The sequence below is a fragment of the Oryza glaberrima genome, chromosome 7 (genome assembly GCF_000147395.1).
Source record: "Oryza glaberrima chromosome 7, OglaRS2, whole genome shotgun sequence".
Lineage (NCBI taxonomy): Eukaryota > Viridiplantae > Streptophyta > Magnoliopsida > Poales > Poaceae > Oryza > Oryza glaberrima.
In genome coordinates this window covers 1,449,209-1,468,392 of record NC_068332.1, presented here as the reverse complement: position 1 = coordinate 1,468,392, position 19,184 = coordinate 1,449,209, and the positions used below count along the sequence as shown (strand labels likewise).

Below are 19,184 nucleotides of genomic sequence, written 5' to 3'. Positions count from 1 at the left end.
TCCTCTCCCGCCACGCCCTGTTGGCCTCCTCCCCACCCATCGGCCGGCCTGTGAGAGAAGAGTGAGAGAGAGATAGGAGGAAGGGAGAGAAGAGGGGAAAGAGAGAGATGACGTGGCATCCTGACATGTGGGGCCCACGTGGGTCCCATGCTGACTCAGCCGCTACATCGGTCTAAACCGGGGTCAAAACCACCGAAGAACCTATTGTGACCGGTTTTGATTAGTTAAGGGACACCAAATATCTGGTTTTGCGGTTTGAGGATGTTTTTGTAACTCGATGACAAGTTGAGGGACCTTCGGTGTACTTTTTCCTCTAAAGACAGGTAGGGAGGAAGGGAGTGAGCGATTAGGCCGGGGACAGGGAAAAAGGATGAAGTTTGTCCCAACATGAATAGCTTCCCCTGGTAATTTTCCAGGGAGAGGATTTTGAGATGAAAATGAATATTTTGAATCCTGTCTTGAATTCAAATTTTGGTATTTTTTAACTTGTAGTTTCTTGGAGTTTAATGGAAATACATTTGGCTGGGATTATTTTAGTTGAGATTATTTCTTGAATTTAGTGATGATTTGAAGAATTAGACGCTAGAATGAGAGGCAAAAGTGGAGGATTTCAAAGGAGTTTTAGATCTAATTTTTTTTATAATTGAACTCGTCAATTTCTAGGGGTCCAAGAATAGATATCCTAGAAAGAGAATACTTGCGTTCGAGAGGGAATTAAGGGGTACTAGTTATATATATGGATGGATAACAAGCTAGTTCGGCTCCAACACTCGTTTGGGCTCGTTATTTTAGGACATGTTTGCTTGGCTGCACTAGGGGTTTCTCCCATCCCGTGTGCAACCAGCGATATTTTTGGTTGCCTGCATCGGCGTGTGAGTCAGGATTCATTAGTGCAAAAGTGACCTCTCCAAGCCAGGCTGAGAGGAAACACGGAAATCGGTTGTAGCTCCTTAGCTAGGCATGGCTCATGCTAACGCAGGGATGACCATGTGTGAGCATGGGATGGGCAGGTATAGGAGATGCATAGGGGTCAAACACATACCGTCACCCCTTTCGCTTATTTGTTCACTTGGCCACCGTCTATGTCGCTGCTTGAGCTATCGTCTCCATCACTACGTCTCTTCTTCAGCAACTCCAGTCGATGCCTATATGAGTTTATCACCGCCATATCTTGTTCCTCTTCTCCTATAGATGTTGTTGGCGCCATCTCCCTTATTGACCATGGTGTCCCTCCTCGAACTATGACACGTTGAATTCCATGGCCATAAGCTTATACCAAATATCTGGTTTTGCGGTTGAACCGGAAAAACCCGGAACCAAAGGTTTGGATGGCTCGGTTTGCTATAAAGACCGCCCCTGCATTTGAACCGGAATAAACCGACTGAACCGGATGGTTTTCATGTGAACCGGCGAACTAGAGTGAACCGAGCCGGCCGGTTTGTCATGCCAAGAGAGGATGTGTACCATTGAAAAGATCTGAAGGCCCACGGTGCATGTGTACTACTAAAAATAGCAAAAAAAAAGGTATGGAATAGGGGTTCGAACGCTGGTTGGCTGGCTGAAAGCCCCACGCATTTACTATCCAGCTAACTTTCGCAAGTGACAAATAGAGAATATGCATAAGATATAACACTTCCGGTTCAACATTCGAACTGTGCGAACCGGCGGTTGAACCGCTGGACCGGTGACCCAGGACTCGAGCGGTTCGATTGCCGGTTCGGTTTTTTCAACTATGGCTTAGACATGTCGATCAGATCCAGAAGTCTAGCTTCAAGGCCACTAGATCCGTAGTCACGGTTCTAACGGTAGCGGGCGAACAACGGGCCGTAAAGGAGCGAGCTCCGAGTGGCGAGGTCGTATGGGTGAGCGACGACGGTTATGAGAAGCCGATGCCCGTAATTTCTATAGGAACAAAAAATACAGGAAGTTTGTAAATCGCCATTTGGTTGATACATAGGAGACATGAATTCAGAATCATGGGAAGAATAAAACACGAGGTAGAACCTCATGCTTATTTTTCTCTAAAGTCTCTATATAATTGTCCATTTCATAGGAACTTGAAAAGAAATGATAGGACTTAATCCTTTATTTCAATAACCTTGGTATACACCAATTTTCCTACGCTTTTCGTATAAATTAAAAGGGCCTTAACACACATGTGTGTGTGAAGGTCCATGGGCCACGGTGCACCCGACAATATTTTTCTGAACTGTCAATGGTAGTTCGTTGTGGATTCATATATATTGTGTGATTTTATATGCCTGGATCATTAAGATGCGGTTACCTTGGTCTTAATTATCGCCTCTCTTACATGACAAGCTATTTTAAGTATACTGACCATAACTTATACTAATTTGGAATTGTAGAATATCCACTCTGAAGTACTCTCTCCGTCCCTAAATATTTAACGCCGTTGATTTTTTTAAACATGTTTGACTGTTCGTCTTATTCAAAAACTTTTATAGACATTATTAAAAACTTGAGTACACAATGAATCAAATGATAGGAAAAGAATTAATAATTATTTAATTTTTTTTAATAAGACGAATGATCAAATATGTTTAAAAAGGTCAAGGGCGTCAAATATCTAGGGACGGAGGGAGTAGTTTATTTTAATTTTCTCCAGTAGCTTCATGATCGGCATATAATTAAAATGACACGATAGATGTATCAAACTAGAGGATATTTGGTCAAGTGAGTGTGTCATTAATTCGACAAGGGAAATTAACATGCCATATCCATCACGAGTACTACTATACATCCGACCGTGTCTCATCCACCAATCTCTATGTTTGGTTTCTTTCGATGGGGGCATGCATTTAACCATTTGTCACTTTTAAGACATGATAATTAAGGATTTATCACTTGTAGGACTCTATAATATATGGACGTTTATGTGTCTATGATATACGGGTTCAATGGTAAATTAATTATATCTTGTAAAAGTGACAAATAGTCAAATAAAGGGACAGCCGTGTCTATACATTAATTGAGTCCGACATGAGTCGTACGCAGGGTTTCAAATTTCGATTCGAGATTTACAAAATTTCGGTAATTTCGCCCCCCACCAGCATGCTCAAATCTCGTCCGAAGTTTTCGGTTTTTTGCTATTTTGTGAGTTTGGTCAAATTTTATTCAAATTCAGTCAAATTTTTAAATAACTTCGGCCAGAAATTTTCAAAATTTCGGTATTTTTATCACCCCTGGCATAAAATCAAGTTTCGAAATTGAGAACCCTGGTCGTACGTATAGCCATTTCGCATCCATCACAGTGTACAAAGTTAACAAAGAAAAAGAATAAACTCACATGGTTTATATAATATTAATGCCGTATAATTAATATCACAGCTGAGCAGTTGAGCACGAACGGCTGACGGCTTTATTCCCTCCGGCACAAGTATACAAACATATATATACGCACATGCTTATACGTTCGTACATCCAGGTATAATTAAGCATGCGAACTGTGTGTAAAAATATTGTAAAATACAGTAAAAACAAGGACTACTTACTGTGTACACGTACGTACATAGTCCTCCTGCAGCGCTGGCCGGATCAGCGTACGATAGTACTAGTATGTAAAGTAGCCGTATATACGTACGTCCGTACGTATACTTACTAGTAGCTAGTAGGGAGATTCGCCGTCGACGTTGCCCGGCGGCGAGTAGTTGCAGGTGATGAAGACGCCGAGGCTGTTGTCGCAGACGACGCGAGCGCAGCCGATCGCCGTCGAGTTGCTCCACACCACCTGCGTGTAGTGCCCGCACGAGCTCCCCGCCGGCGCCGAGCAGCTGTTGCTGTCGTGGTCGTACCACTGCTTCTCCTTCACCCACTCCGCCACCGCGCTCGCCGCCGTCCAGTCGCCGCCGGCGGAGCCCCAGAAGATGTTCTCGCCGTACTTCCCGCCGGAGTCCGAGTGCTCCAGCTTGCAGTCGCCCTGCCGCTGCGCCGCGTAGCTCTCCGCGTACGCCGCCACCGTGTCGTCCCAGCTCACCGGCCCGACCCCGACGTCGGACCTCGCCGCGTTGTGCGCGTCCACGTAGTCCTGCGCCGAGTTCTGCGCCGTCGCCGCCATGGCCGCCGCCGCGAGCACTGCAGCTACTAGCAGCAAGCTGGAGGTTGCCATTTTCGATGCAAATTAATTAACCTCTTTAATTAGCACAAGCTAGCTAATTAAAGAGGGAATTGATTTGTACTATATATGTATGATTAGCTTGTTGCTAGTGTGAGGATATATGGCTGTATAAGCTGGGTATTTATAGTGCAAAGTTCGATGACTTTGCAATGTACGTACGCTTCTCGTCAAATTATTTTATTCACAAATTAAGAGGAGCAAATAATTCCATGCACGCGAACGTGACATTTGGGAAATTGAGGTTTAATTTACTTCATATCGATACTTTACGTGGCTACTCGTACATGCTCACAAAAATTAACTAAAGGTGATCAAGATCACTGCCATGTGTTATATATGGTTGAATACGTCGTCGTAGCTCTATAGCGAGATCGAATGACCGACCAAACTACAACTACCACTATCGCCTCACTGCAAGTTGTTGTTTTTTTTCCCTTGTTTCGATCGTCACCTCCATGCAAGTTGTTGATCGATGCATGCATTGGAAAATAATGAGAAAAAGACCTAGATACGACGCCTCTACGAAATCAAGTCTAACATATTCATCTGCAAAACCTGCATCTACATCTCCCAATCGGAATATGCCTATGGTTATACCCCGACCTGATCAGGATCCGTACTTACAGGTTGTGTTTCGAGAATGTATGGATCGGCTGATATGAGAATGCAAATGAAATTATAGTGCAAGAGAAAGGGAGACATGGATATTATACTGGTTCAACGTTTTCGAGATGGATAATAGCCATACTTCTATTGATTGGAGATCGGTGTTCTCCTCTGATACGAACTGATGAGGAACTAGGTCCTGATCTTTCGATAGGTATTGATAACTCTCGATTTAATTTTTTGTGTGGCAATTTTCTGGTTATGGATAGATAAATTATCTAACTAGCAATCTGACACTCCGATACCAACTGATGAGTAACTAGGTCCTGATCTTCCGATAGGCAAAGGTAACTCGATTTGGCGAAAACTTGACACACATGATCCGGTTACCGATCAACATGATCCGAACCTTGCAATCGTAGAGCATCACGTCTCGTCTAGTTATCAACTATATGCTACCCGATTGACCTCGCTGAGAAGGTTAATCCCTGCATACGAATTAAAGAATACAACCAAGAACAAGATAGATAACAACTCTATTGGAGACGAATAATTAAGCACTCAAAATTGGGGTTCTACAAACCGAACTAGCGGTGAAACTACGATGGCAGAAATAATCTAAGCAATCTTTGTCTTATCTGTTGCGATCGAATCTTTGAGGTTACACCTGCCAATTTGGTGTAGTTTTGATCCATAAAATTCTATGCGTCGCTGGCCGGCCCGAGATGTGACTACTACCATTACACGAAGTCACCCTCTCATGATTGATCCATCGATCATGCCGGGTAATTTCCCAAAGACGACTTAATTAGTGATCAGTATCTGTATGATCTACATACATACATACATACATACTGTAAGGACAGTATTTAGCTCATTTTATGTTTTTCAACTATGCCAAACGGTTGCGAAGATCATATATGTTCTGCCTCATCTTTTCGCTTATACTTATACTTATCAGCTAAAATTTAAATTTTCAATCTTAAATTTAGAGTTGATTGTGAGGTTTTTTAATCATAGTTTATTTGCTTTTAAATCACTAAAAACACATATGTAAAAATTTTATCTAAAAATCATTTTTCGTTTACAAATATTGCCGTTGGGGCTGTAAAATTCTTTCTTAATTAGCCTATAAATTATCGTCACCAGTAAATTAAAAAAGGTATCTCTATCGGAAACTCGATTGGGCTGGACCATGGCTAGCTTGGTTAGGAATAAGTTCGTCCAAGGTCCCTCAACGAATCCGATTCTCGTCATTCAACCGGAAAACCAGATACAACATGTCCCTCAACTATTAAAACCGGTGCAGACGAAGTCCCGGCGGTTTAGATATTGGTTTTGGCTGACATGGCGCTTATGTGGCTAGTTTGACTTGGTTTTCATCCGACGTGGTGCTTAAGTGGCAATTCATCCAAAAAAATAATAAAACTCATGAGACCCACATGTCAGTTTCACACACAAAATAATAAAAAGGTGGAACCCACGTTGTCGACGGGTGATGCCCGTAGACCGGATATAGAGGGTATTGGGGTCCGTTGGTACAAGGATCTACATAATACGACATCGAACAAACAGAAAACGAAGATTTATATTGGTTCAGGCCCCTTGACAGATAATAGCCCTAATCCAGTTGATATGGGATTATATGATGGAATCACAGGTTGCAAAAGGGGACGATCGAACTCGATGAAAACCGTCGAGAACGTAATCGAGTAGGTTCGACTAGCTATCCCGACGATTTGGCTCTTGCAGGCTCCGACTTCGTAGGCTGTGGTGGTTGTGTTGGATCTGAGATTCGATGCCTTAGGTCTTCCCAGGGGGTCCCTTTTATATCGCAAGTCAGGCGGTTTCCAAGTCGAACTCGGAAACACCGGAGCCTACACGACATATTGACGACCCAGTCCTGTCCGATCGAGTAGAACTCTTATTCTCTGCAAACTCCGTGAAGGATTTCCTTGGTGTATGTAGAAAATATCCATGTATGCGCGGGCATGCCATATCAATACGTGACGTATATCGAAGGGTAGAGGGTATACCTAACCCGTAACCCTGACACACGTGTCATCCCCATTCCCTTCTCTTCCTCCTCTCTCCCCTCACTTCATCTCTCTCCCCTCTCCTAGCTCCCTCCTCTCGCCGACGGAGATAAGGACGGCCTGGAGAGGCACAACCTCCTCCACTCCCGCCCTGTGGGCCTATTGCCGGCGGTTGCTGGGCAAGAAGCGGTGCACGGGCGCCGGCCGAAAGGGTGGAGAGGATTGGAGCGGCGCGCGCAGGCGGCGGCCGGCGAGAAAGGAGCGCTGCGCGGGTGGCGGTCAGATGGAGGAGAGGATCGGAGCAGCGTGCACGGGGGCGGCGACCGGCGAGAAAGGAGAGGAGCTCGCGCGGGCTGCAGCTAGCGAGAAAGGAGAGGATAGCAGGAAGAAGAAAGGAGTGAGGATGACATGCGGGGCCCATGTGGGTCCCACCATTTTTTATTATTTTGTGTGTGAAACTGACATGCGGGTCCTACGAGTTTTATTATTTTTCGAGATCGAATTGCCACATAAGCGTCACGTCAATGCCACATCACATGAAGACCGAGTCAAATTAGCCACGTAGGCGCCACGTAAGCCAAAACCGCCATCTAAACCGCCGAGGGACCTCGTCTGTACCGGTTTTGGTAGTTGAGGGATCCGTTGTATCTGGTTTTTAGGTTGAAGGACGAAAATCAGATTCGTTGACAAGTTAAGGGTCCTCAGGTGAACTTATTCCGTTGGGTTAACCACTCTCCAAGTCTGGGCCCAATTAAGCAAGCCCAAAAGACAACATTGCAAAAAAGCAGCAACTGATGCACTTGCAGGATTATTGAACGACACATTGGAGATGACAGCTTCGTCCTTGATGCTTCGTCTTTCTTTAATTTACTGAAGAAATTTTATGGTACTTGTGAGATACCAAGAGCTACTAAATTTTATAATTTAAATTTTGATAACTTTTGATAACTAAAATACTTAAGTGTATCAAAATTTACATTAGAAATTACCTCTCAGAGTCACAGTGTAACTTCCCACCGATCAGGAATTTTAAAAATCATCGTTTTACTATATATGCTCTATGTCCTCGTGGGCTCTGCTTCTTCACAAGGAACTTTGTAGAAGTATGTATCTTAGCTTCCACTTCGACAATTCCTCCAAATACCTTTTGAGCTGTACTAGATGTTGTTGCGATTTTGATTCAATGTGAGATAAAAGGTCGTCCTAACAATCTCATACTAATAAAATTAATGAAACTAAATAATTTCCACCAATCCTATTCCAAAATTTACACGTGTTATCTCTCTACCTTTTCGCGCAGAGAGTTTAGATAGGTTAAGTGTGTCTAACCATAATTTCTTCGAATTATTGATGTTTTAACATCGTAAATTACTTAAAGAGGATGAGAGTGTAAGTCGGAACGGTAGCATGCACCGTTTGCTGAATAAATACTAGTACTAATTAACTCTGTTCCATTGTAGTAAGTTATTTTAGCTTTGTCTAAAATCAAACTTTTCTAACTTTAACTGAGTTTATATGTGTTAGTAAATTACCCTGGCAATAATTGTTTTCATCTTGGAACTATCGATACGTGCAACACATCGACCCGCATGTGTATTCCTCCACAAAATTTTCTTTGAGCCAAATATATATTTCTCTCTCAGCGAGAAATTTGCATATATTGTTGGTCTACAATGTTGACTATGTCCAATATAGTAATCTCCATCATAATAATCGGGTTTTGATAAATTAACCCAGTATGTACAAACCCCATAAACTCAAAATTAAGGATAAATTAATTAACCAGCAAAAACCAGCTATGTACATGACCATCAGGCCATGCATGTAACCATGAAGTACATGCATACACGGTACACTAAGCAAATACGGCTGAGACAGCTTTATTTATTTCTTATTTATTCGTCGGATTTATTCTGACCAGCATACGTACGTATATTATACGTACACATATACGGTATACCATATGACACTACTACATGTCCATACATGCATAAACACGTAGCATAGCATACGATATGATTAATTAGTGAGTGTGATAATATAATTAATTATAATTAGTAGGGTGATTGGCCGACGAAGTTGCCCGGCGGCGAGTAGTTGCAGGTGATGAAGACGCCGAGGTCGCCGTCGCAGACGACGCGGGCGCAGCCGATCGCCGTCGAGTCGCGCCACACCACCTGCGTGTAGTGCCCGCACGACCTCCCCTCCGGCGCCGAGCAGCTGTTGCTGCCGTGGTCGTACCACTGCTTCTCCGACACCCACGACGACACGGCGTCCGCCGCCGACCAGTCGGCGCCGGCGGAGCCCCAGAAGATGTTCTCGCCGTACCTCCCGCCGGAGTCCGAGTGCTGCAGCGCGCAGTCGCCGCGCCGCTGCGCCGCGTAGGACTCCGCGTACGCCGCCACCGTGTCGTCCCAGCTCACCGGCCCCACCCCGACGTCGGCCCTCGCCGCGTTGTGCGGGTCCACGAAGTCCTGCGCCGAGTTCTGCGCCGTCGCCGCCATGGCCGCCGCCGCGAGCACCAGCAAGCAGCAGGATAACCTGCTCCACGAACTCGCCATTAATTGAAGCTACTATATATGCCTCTTAATTTGATTATAATTTTGTTAGTAGACGAAGAGATGGAGATTGGAGAGAGATCACTAGCTAGTATGGTTTTGTGATTAGATTTTGCTATACATATGCCATGTATTTATAGTGATGGAGCGATGACTTGTGCAAGCCATAATGGAATAGTAAACTGTAGAAAATTAATGTTGCTGGTACAAGAATATCTGTATTTTTTCTCCAATGGGTTTGGCAGGAGCAGAGAATTTCCATGCACGCCATCAACAGGATTATATTGGATTAAAATGGCAATATATAATTAATTACTTACACTTGTCCATGGAGTATTGCAAAGGGGGAATATATTTATTTAATTTTAAAAGTTGAAGAGGTTGCTTCATCGTTCATGTGGCTACGTGGTGCGTGCATGAACACAGCCAATATATATAGCTTACTACCTAGCTTAGCTCCAGTTCAAGAAGATAGATTAATTAATTAATTATCTCGTTAATAATCACGGGAGTTCGATCCGTGTTTGGATATGACGTACGTATATATTATGCGTGAATGACCAACCAAACTACAAGTTGATCGATCGATGCATCCATTGCCTGACGGCCTGTGAGATAATAGTACATTAGGATCAGTTTGTGGAAAAATATAATGAAGATGGAGTAGCACTAGATGCTGATGCTGTGTGGAAGAAAACTCTCTGGCCGGTGGAGAAATTCAAACAAAGGTAACTATCATTTTGACACGCATATTGTCTCGATTATTTCAGAGTAATCTTGTCCTACGTGTTGCTAATCTTTTGATTGAGGTTATCGATCCTTGCCAATTTGGAGTTGCTTAATTGGATTTGTGATATATATATATATATATATATATATATATATATATATATATATATATATATATATATATATATATATATATATATATATATATATATATATATATATATATATATATATATATATATATATATATATATATGATTAAAGTAATTAATAAATATATCGCTGTGGGGACGACTAACATTACCTGCACAAAAGCTTTCACGACACGTACGACTAGTATTACGTACTGCCTTCCGTTTCAGGTTATAAGACTTTCTACCATTGTCCATATTTATATAGATATTAATAAATCTATGTATATATGTGTGACTAGATTCATTAAAATCTATATGAATGTGGACAATAGTAGAAAGTCTTATAATATAAAATGGAGGAATTAGCTTTCACAGTCGGCTCTTTTTTCTTAATGAACTAACCCACGTTAAATGTTACTCCATCCGTTCTAAAATATAAGCATTTTTAAGTATATTGCTAAGTCAAACATTTTTAAGTTTGACTATTAAGAAAAAAAAATATCAATCATGTAATATTGATGTAACTAGATTTATCATTAAACAAACTATCATAATGTGCAATTTTTTTTATTTAAAATATCTTATTTTTATAGATATTGTTGGTCAAAATAACATCTTAAAGACTGTGTCGATTGAAGTCCAAATATACTTATATTCTGGAACGGAGGGAGTAAATATTAAGGGATGATGGGAGTATATACGTATAAACATATAGCTACACACTCAATTGAGAGTATATCACTTTACCCATTGTTGGATTATAATCCTCATGTTGTCCACAATTATACACACACACGGGTTTTAATTCCAATAATAATTAATATAATATAACTCTAGTAATGAGTCAAGAATAATTTGCCATTGGTCTCCAAAAAGGTTCGCGTGATATACATTCCCTAGTTTAATTTGGAGTCAACTACCGGGTCAATAATATATCAAGACACATGCGTATATATGCGTGGTAACGAACGCTACTAGGTATTGTACGTACGTAGTACATGTACAGTACATTGGAAATAATCAACGGTAGAGCAGAGCACAACAAATTGGCCGAACTTATTCCACACATACGTACAATATTTTTTTCCAGAGGCACCAGAGACTATTAAGAATAGCTTATACTTGGAATTATTTACCAGATATTTTTATAATTAAGAGAGGCGGCTAATTCAACAGTCAACCGTAATTAGTGGAGTTTGCAAATAGTAAACACGAACTGTACTATAAGAGAGACCACTAGTTCAACAGTCTCGGCTGACAAGTCGGCATGCATGAGTGCCGATCAATTTAACGTCGAAAAAAAAAACGGACGCGTCCATATATTAATATGTACCGCTATGCATAGTTTCTTAAGCCAAAACATATACCACTACACATACACGCATAAGTTAACGGATGCATGTAAAAAAGTATATACGTACTAGATGGTATGATATGCCTCATGCCCTAACACCTACTCCATCCATCCCATAATATAAAACGCTCACGCATTTCAAGATTTAACATTCAAAACATTTTTACCAACATTTAGTATAATATGAATTAAATTTTACTTGCTAAAAATTATATCACTGGATTAACATTTGAATTTACTTTCATATAGTTATAATTTTGTTACTACAAATCTTATAATATATGAGAAATTATAAGATAAAGATTAGTTTTGGTGACTATGTCAAGTTTGACCATGCATTATATTATGGGATAGAGGGAGTAGTATTTTTCTTTTCTATCGAGTGCGTTGTGATTTCTAACGTTTGTTAATTAATTAAGTAATCCATTTTTCTCATATTGTAAGATTTTTTATTTGAGAAACACAGTACAAACACAAGCGCTCATGACACATACGCTCACCTTACCTCCCTACCCCTATAATCATCTTCGGAAGACTGGGTTGATATATTTTGAATTTGAATAATTAGCAATAAATACAAACACCCGTGTTATGTATATAGGATCTGAATCCGGGTGAGCTGCTGGTTTTCACCACAAGGAATTTAACCAGTTAAACTACGCTCACTTCGCGTACAAGTTATTTTTATTTTTTTTCTAAGTTGAACTTATTTAATCTTAGCCAACTGAGTTTTAAAAAAATAAATAAACATGTGTAACATTAAATTAGTTTTATTGAATAAAAAGTTATATCACATTAATAGTGCATTTAATTGGCGCATTTTTCATGTAAATTTAAATAGGAGTAAGTTTTACTTCCTCTGTTTCACAATGTAAGTCATTCGAGTATTTTCCACATTTATACTAATGTTAATGAATCTAGATAGATATATATAGATTCATTAACATCAATATAAATATGAAAAATGCTAAAATGATCTACATCGTTAAACGGAGGGAGTACTTACCATACAAAACGGAGACAGTAGTAGTAATAAAGCTGATATGGAACTAGCTACTCCATCGATTATATCGTGTACCAACGGAAAATCGTTGACGGCAGGCGATCGATCGAACTACTTCAATGTTTACGTGTGATCTGCCACGTCATGATCGACACGATCTTACGTGATGCAAGTGTGAAGACGCGTACGTGTACACGTTAACAATTTAATTTCTGTTTTGCGAGGGTCTGGGTAGGTTTCACGTACACGTTAACATAATTTAGCTCTTGCTCTTTTTGGTGATTTGTGCCTTTTAATTAATTAAGCTAGCTATAGTAAATGCAATCAACTCAAGGAAGTGGTCAAGATAGGTAAGGATGACAGGATATTACAGGTTAATTAATTAATTTGATCGATTAACTAAAGTACGCAAATTATATTCGAGAATAAATATTTCATGCTCGTACGTTCGTCTGTTTTATACCAGCCGGCTTGGTAGCATTTTGTTGATATGGGATGCCTGTTAGCGGCCCAACTCACACTTACCTGTGAGAGCCCAACTCAAGGTTCGAGACGACAAGGCCCAGCTAATTAGATGTTGGGCAAGTCCATACGGTGCATATCGATCACTCTTTAGAACACCCAGCCGCAACCAAAAAAGGATCTATTCATGTGTTTTTGTTTTCAGTCAGGGCTGCAAGCAACCACAGAAATAATTTCTGACAGGGTTTAATCGTATTTCCCTGTAGGTTTTCAGTCACAGGATAGATCCTGATCGTATTTAACAGCCACGTCTATCATTCAAGGGACTCGATCTTCCCCTCTCGAAAAAAAGCCCTAGCAGCCACCGCCACCTTAACTCACCACCGCCGGAGTGCGTGTCCGCTAGGACGACGTACGACGGCGGCGGCGGGGTCTTCTCCTTTCATTGATCAATTAATGCATACCAGCTTTTTTCTAGAGAAGGGTATTTTTTTTACCTGGTCTCTATATCCAACCGGATATATGCAGCCTTTTTTTAAATAAGAACTTAGTCTATCAAATAGGGAACTTATCCTTCAAATAACCCAATTTGAAGTTCACTCATATGAAGATTTTGAAGGATCGAAACACAAGAACTAAGCCAACCAGGAGGGTGAATGGTTGGTATACCCAAAAACCCAATCTTTTTGTGGAATAAAAAGTTACCCTCAAATTCGACGGATCGCGGTCTGACCGCCAGAAACACGTCGGTCTGACCAATATAGATCGATCGGTCGAACCGCTGAGATCGTCTGCCAGCTCCTGTCGCCGCCGCCGGTCTGACCGCCGTTGCTCCGCTGGTCTAACCGCCACGATGCCGCCAGTCTGATCGCCGGTATATCGCCGGTTGGACCGCCGCACTCGAGAAAACACAAATCAAAGAACTCTCAAGGTAGATGACAAATTTATTGCTTCTCTCTGTGTTTACAAAGTGCACCAATAGCACTCCTTACAAAAATCTCGACTAAACTCAAAATCCTAACTAAGCTAGCAACTCAATTGCTCTCAAAAGCGATACCAGGAAGCCTCACGCTTTCTCTCTATTTATACATGAGGTAGGCAGTCTAAAGTCACGAACCAAACTCATACTGGAAGTTCTAATCACCCTAGGAAACCTTCTCGTATAAGAAACAAACTTTACAAACTTCAATCATACCAAATTTGGACTCCTTCCAAATTCGACTCCGCATCCCATACGCACACAATACCTCTATCGTATGCCATATGGAATCTTCACCAACCACGTGCATTGAACTCTAGCCTAAGTATCCCGCATGATATCTGTATGCCATATGGAATCTTCACCAACCACATGCATTGAACTCTAGCCTAAGTATCCCGCATGATATCTGACCGTTACGGACATCGTCTTATCCCCAAGCCGACTCCCGATCCATCACCGCAAATACTCTTCCGAGGCATCAAGTCACCTACACATGAATCAAACAAAGAAATCATATTCCGAGACCAAGCTATCTCCAACTTGACTCATTAGTAGCAAACAACAGTATTACATACGTATAGTATCCATCTAGAAGCCATAAATATGAAACAATCACGGATATCTAAATAAACAACCCGAAACCGAAACCGACACAGCGTCGGCCGGTCAAACCGCGGGCTAGCCGGTTTGACCGCGCGATACACGCCGGTCTGACCAGCAACCACTGCCTGGTCTGACCGGACCCAAATCAACAGCAGTACCTGTAGATCACCTGTAAAATCCAATTATCTCCAAAACCACTTTGCAAATAAATTTCAAATATCAAAACCAATAATCTCAGATGACAATTGTTCATCACAGAATAATAATCAAAAACACCTTTGATTTTACATATTTGAACTCAGAATCTTAGGGTGCTACTTAGATCACTGTAACCACTAGGCTACTCAAGATGCTAGCTAGTTAGCTAGATGCTGAAAGAAGCGGCTGGCTTGTGCAGAAATCAAATAATTAATGAAGCGTAAACATGTTTACATTGTTGACTTGCATTTTGTGACTTTTAGGTAAGAGACTCCGTCCTAGTATTTTAAGTGTCATTATCAGATCACTGTAAGAATTTCATGTACCGTGAAGAATAGCGTAATTTACTCAAAATATAAGCATAATTCTTCCTGATCTCCGTCGAAAATCAATGGGGCATATACACTACTAGAAAAATGATCTTTGCTACGTCGGCTGTTTTCTACAGTAGTCCTGGTTCCAAAAAGAACAAATCGGGACTAAAGATTGTTTTTAGTCTCGGCTATAAAAATTTTGATCTTTAGTCCTGGTTTATGGCCTGTCAGAGGCATGTCAGGGAGCCGAAAATCTTTAGTCCCGGTTGATAACACCAACTGGGACTAAAGATTACCAATCTTTAGTCCCTGTTGGTGACATCAACCGGGAGTAAAGATCATTTAGATCTTTAATCCCGATTGATAACACCAACCGAGACTAAAAATCTATCTTTAGTCCCGGTTGAAAACTCCAACCGGGAGTACATATTTCTCTCCCATATCTGATCAGTTAAGTCCCAGATCATACTTCCTCCTCACCGATATATTTAGATAAGATCAGATCCTCCTCCTATATCTCAGATCTCCTTCCTCTCCTCCCCTTCCTCCTCTTCCCCCCTCCCCTTCCTCCTCCTCCCCTCTCCTCCTCACATCTGACGGCCGGCGTCGGCGGGCAGTGGCGGCTGGTGCTGTCGGCGAGGCAGCGCGCGGCGGCGGGCAGAGGGGCCGCGCGCAGCGGCGGCCGGCGCTGCCGCGCACGGGGCGGCAGCGCGCGGCCAGTGTGTGTTTTTGCATCAACAGCGGCAGCGCGTCGGTTCTCCTCTCCATTGTTTTAATAATTTGTTATTTGAGAGATGTATAATTTCTTTTATTACAATTTGTGATTCATTGCATGGATCTGAGATGTATAATCGATCTGTGATGTATTTGATTTGTATGTAATTTTTTTAAGATTTGTGATGTAGTTGATTTGTGTGTAAGTAACTTAGGATTTGTATTTGTGATGTGAATGATTTGGGATGTTACATTGATTTGGGATTTGGGGTTTGATTTGGGTACATGCATGGCACTCAGATTTAGGGATTTGGTATTTGATTTGGGTATATACATCACACTCAATTTGGAAGAAAATAAAAAAAATGGACCAAACGGGAGTGCCCCTATCATCTCTTTAGTCCTCACTTTAGTGGCCGGTTGGTGTCGGACTAAAGATCGATCTTTACTCCCGGTTATTTCACCTGAGACTAAAGATAGTGATCTTTAGTCCTGAATTCGTAATCCTGGTTGGAAAACCGGGACTACAGGGGGTTATAAATCGGGAGTAAAGATGATTTTTTCACCAGTGATCTAAGTATAGATGTGCGCGTCCGATTAATTGTTCTGATAACTGTAATCGTCATGCATGTACCGATGGATGACAGAAACAAACAGAGCAGAGAAAAAATGTGTCTTTGTACATTTTTAGTCTCAAGACCTCAACTTTAATTTCCAAGCTGTAATCAAAGTCCATATTTATTTATAACAAAAGTCACACGTTTACACACTGGGTAGACAACATATATGTAAGATAATCCATACATCTATATCTCAGATAATAGATAGGCACTATAGTCAATATATATATATATATATATATATATATATATATATATATATATATATATATATATATATATATATATATATATATATATATATATATATATATATATATATATATATATATATATATGCATCACGACTGGTTTATTCCAATGTAAAATATCATGCCTCCTCTCTCTTTTTTTAAATAGATAACGCTGTCAACTTTTTACACAGACCATTCATACCGTTAAAAAAGATATATAAATATCACTTATTTTGTTATACTTATATTTTACATAAGATGAGTGATCAAATATTATTTTTAAAAGTTAATAGCATCATCTATTTAAAAAGAAAACGAAGGTAATATATACGTAGGCAGGCATGCATGCAGATACTTAGGCTAACGTGCATAGCTACAGGGTGTAGCTAACTTAATTAGTAGAGATTTGTTCCGGTTCAGCAAAAGTATCTCGAGATATCGGTATCTCACGGTACTAAATTATTTTCAACAGTTGGATCTAGCTGGGCAGGATGGGAAATTGTTAGATCTAACGATCGGAAACGATTTGGTACCGTGACCGGTACCTCGAGATACTTTTATCGGACCGGAGCAGATCTCTAACTAGTATGGGCTCTGCCCATTGATGTTGCCACGCGGTTCGTACTCGCAGGCGATGAGCGTGCTGGTTTTACCGTCGATCATGCAGCCGGTGGCGCGCGCGCAGCCGATGGCGGTGGTGGCGTTCCACACCACCTGCGTGTAGTGGAGGCAGCCGTAGTCGCCCGCCGAGCAGGTGTTGGTGTCGTGGTGGTAGTCATCCTTCTCGCGGAGCGACGTGCTGGCGGTGAAAGCCCTGGAGCACGCCCGCTACTGCCGGAAGCAGCACATCCCGGGGAAGTACGGCGAGAACCCGTGGTGGAGCAGCGTCGGAGGCTCGACGGGGACGCCCGCCGAGGCGATGAGCTACTGGGTGGGCGAGAGGCCGTACTACGACTACCGCAGCAACAGCTGCATCGGCGGCCACCAGTGCGGGCACTACACGCAGGTGGTGTGGAGGCGCACGGCGTACGTCGGCTGCGCCCGCGTCACCTGCAACACCAACAACGGCATCGGCACCATCATCGCATGCAATTACTACCCGCGTGGTAACATCTACAACGAGAGGCCCTACTAGATATATAATCTGGTGGTGTACGCACGTACGTACGTACGTACTATATACTTATACGTATATATGTACATGAATATGTAGTTCATATTGGAATAATAAGATCTGGTCATGATACAGCAGTGCTACCTATCTAAGTATATCATCTAAAATAAAATAAAGACATATTGTCTGTCTACATATATGTATCCAGTATGTAAACATATCTATCTTTTTTTCCTAATTAAATAAAAAACGGGTTTGCTAAATGGACAGAAACACTGAATTTTATTTGTTGGAGGTGGCCAACAATAGGGATGTGCCTACTGACAGTAAATATAGATGGAGAGGAGACCCCTGCTCACCACTTCCTGTCTCCGCTACTTACTACTGAACCAGCAGCCCTCACAAGTGAGGGGAGGGGGCTATTTATAGCCAAAGCCCAGATTCTGCCCGTTATGCACAATAATTGAGATTTTCGGATATTCCGAAATATTTTTGGACATGTCCGAAAATTTTAGCTCAGCACCAACAGCAAAGTCAACGAGAGATTTTTTGGACATTCCGAAAACTTTTTGGACAAGTCCGAAAATTTCCAGAACCAAAAACACCGTTCTGGATGTTCTCGGAAAAGTCCGAAAATAGCTTTCGGACAAGTCCGAAAAAACACAGAAGCATTTTGACTTTGCTGAAGTTTTTCGGAAACTCCGAAAATCGATTTCGGAAAAGTCCGAAAATAAACAGAACCACATTTGCCTTCTCAGTCATTTTCGGAAAGTCCGAAAATGTCTTTCGGACATATCCGAAAATTTCCAAAAGCGAAAATTGGTTCTGTGCATTTTCGGAAAGTCCGAAAATGACTTTCGGAAAACTCCGAAAATTTCCAGAACACATCAAACTGAGGAGAAACACTTTTAAAAATTGATTTTGAGCACTTTGATCACTCCTCATATGTCAATGCATCATCTCTCTTAATAGTGCAGCTTTCCTATTGACTCGAGAAAAAGAAAAGGTACAAAATACCATTTGCTCATTTGCCGCATCACATCACATCAACGTATTTGGCAGGATATGCATTACACAAACTCATTGAGGACATGACAACCTTCACATTTGCTTAAATAAAGATGTTAGTCATCTCTAATCGCATTGTAATTAATCACCAAAATCATTAGGGGCCTAGATGCACTTTCAATCTCCCCTTTTTGGTGATTGATGAAAATACGATTAGAACACAAGAGAGAACGAGTATAATTTAAGGTTTTGGTGCAAAGGTTTAGTAAAAGCTCCCCCTAAGAGTGTGCATAAAAGCAAGTGGAGAGCTCCCCCTAAATCTTTGCATCCACATTGAAGCTCACATGACAACAAATATCACATTTTGCTCATCACATCCAA

General features: G+C 41.4%; 3 protein-coding genes across 3 annotated transcripts; 1 reads left to right on the top strand and 2 right to left on the bottom strand.

The window, feature by feature from the left end:
* Positions 1 to 3,336: 3,336 nt before the first annotated feature.
* On the bottom strand, positions 3,337 to 4,210 carry LOC127779778 (pathogenesis-related protein 1-like). The gene has a single exon (XM_052306677.1). It carries the CDS (start codon positions 4,124 to 4,126, stop codon positions 3,626 to 3,628), a length of 501 nt encoding a protein of 166 aa, XP_052162637.1. The 5' UTR covers positions 4,127 to 4,210; the 3' UTR covers positions 3,337 to 3,625.
* A 4,319-nt stretch (positions 4,211 to 8,529) lies between these two features.
* LOC127778533 (pathogenesis-related protein PRB1-3-like) lies at positions 8,530 to 9,436 on the bottom strand. Its single transcript, XM_052305154.1, has one exon. It carries the CDS (start codon positions 9,336 to 9,338, stop codon positions 8,832 to 8,834), a length of 507 nt encoding a protein of 168 aa, XP_052161114.1. The 5' UTR covers positions 9,339 to 9,436; the 3' UTR covers positions 8,530 to 8,831.
* Positions 9,437 to 17,315: 7,879 nt separating this feature from the next.
* On the top strand, positions 17,316 to 17,816 carry LOC127779255 (pathogenesis-related protein PRB1-3-like). Its single transcript, XM_052305988.1, has 2 exons — positions 17,316 to 17,401; positions 17,474 to 17,816. The coding sequence occupies exons 1-2, from the start codon at positions 17,316 to 17,318 to the stop codon at positions 17,814 to 17,816; spliced, it is 429 nt and encodes a 142-aa protein (XP_052161948.1).
* Positions 17,817 to 19,184: the final 1,368 nt, after the last annotated feature.

What these genes read in the sequence shown, in the direction of transcription:
- LOC127779255 (XM_052305988.1), top strand. Translation starts at nt 17,316, where the DNA reads ATGAGCGTGCTGGTTTTACCGTCGATCATGCAGCCGGTGGCGCGCGCG. An exon ending in GCGTTCCACACCACCTGCGT is followed by an intron (nt 17,402 to 17,473) that starts GTAGTGGAGGCA and finishes CTTCTCGCGGAG; the next exon opens with CGACGTGCTGGCGGTGAAAG.
- LOC127778533 (XM_052305154.1), bottom strand. Translation starts at nt 9,338, where the DNA reads ATGGCGAGTTCGTGGAGCAGGTTATCCTGCTGCTTGCTGGTGCTCGCG.
- LOC127779778 (XM_052306677.1), bottom strand. Translation starts at nt 4,126, where the DNA reads ATGGCAACCTCCAGCTTGCTGCTAGTAGCTGCAGTGCTCGCGGCGGCG.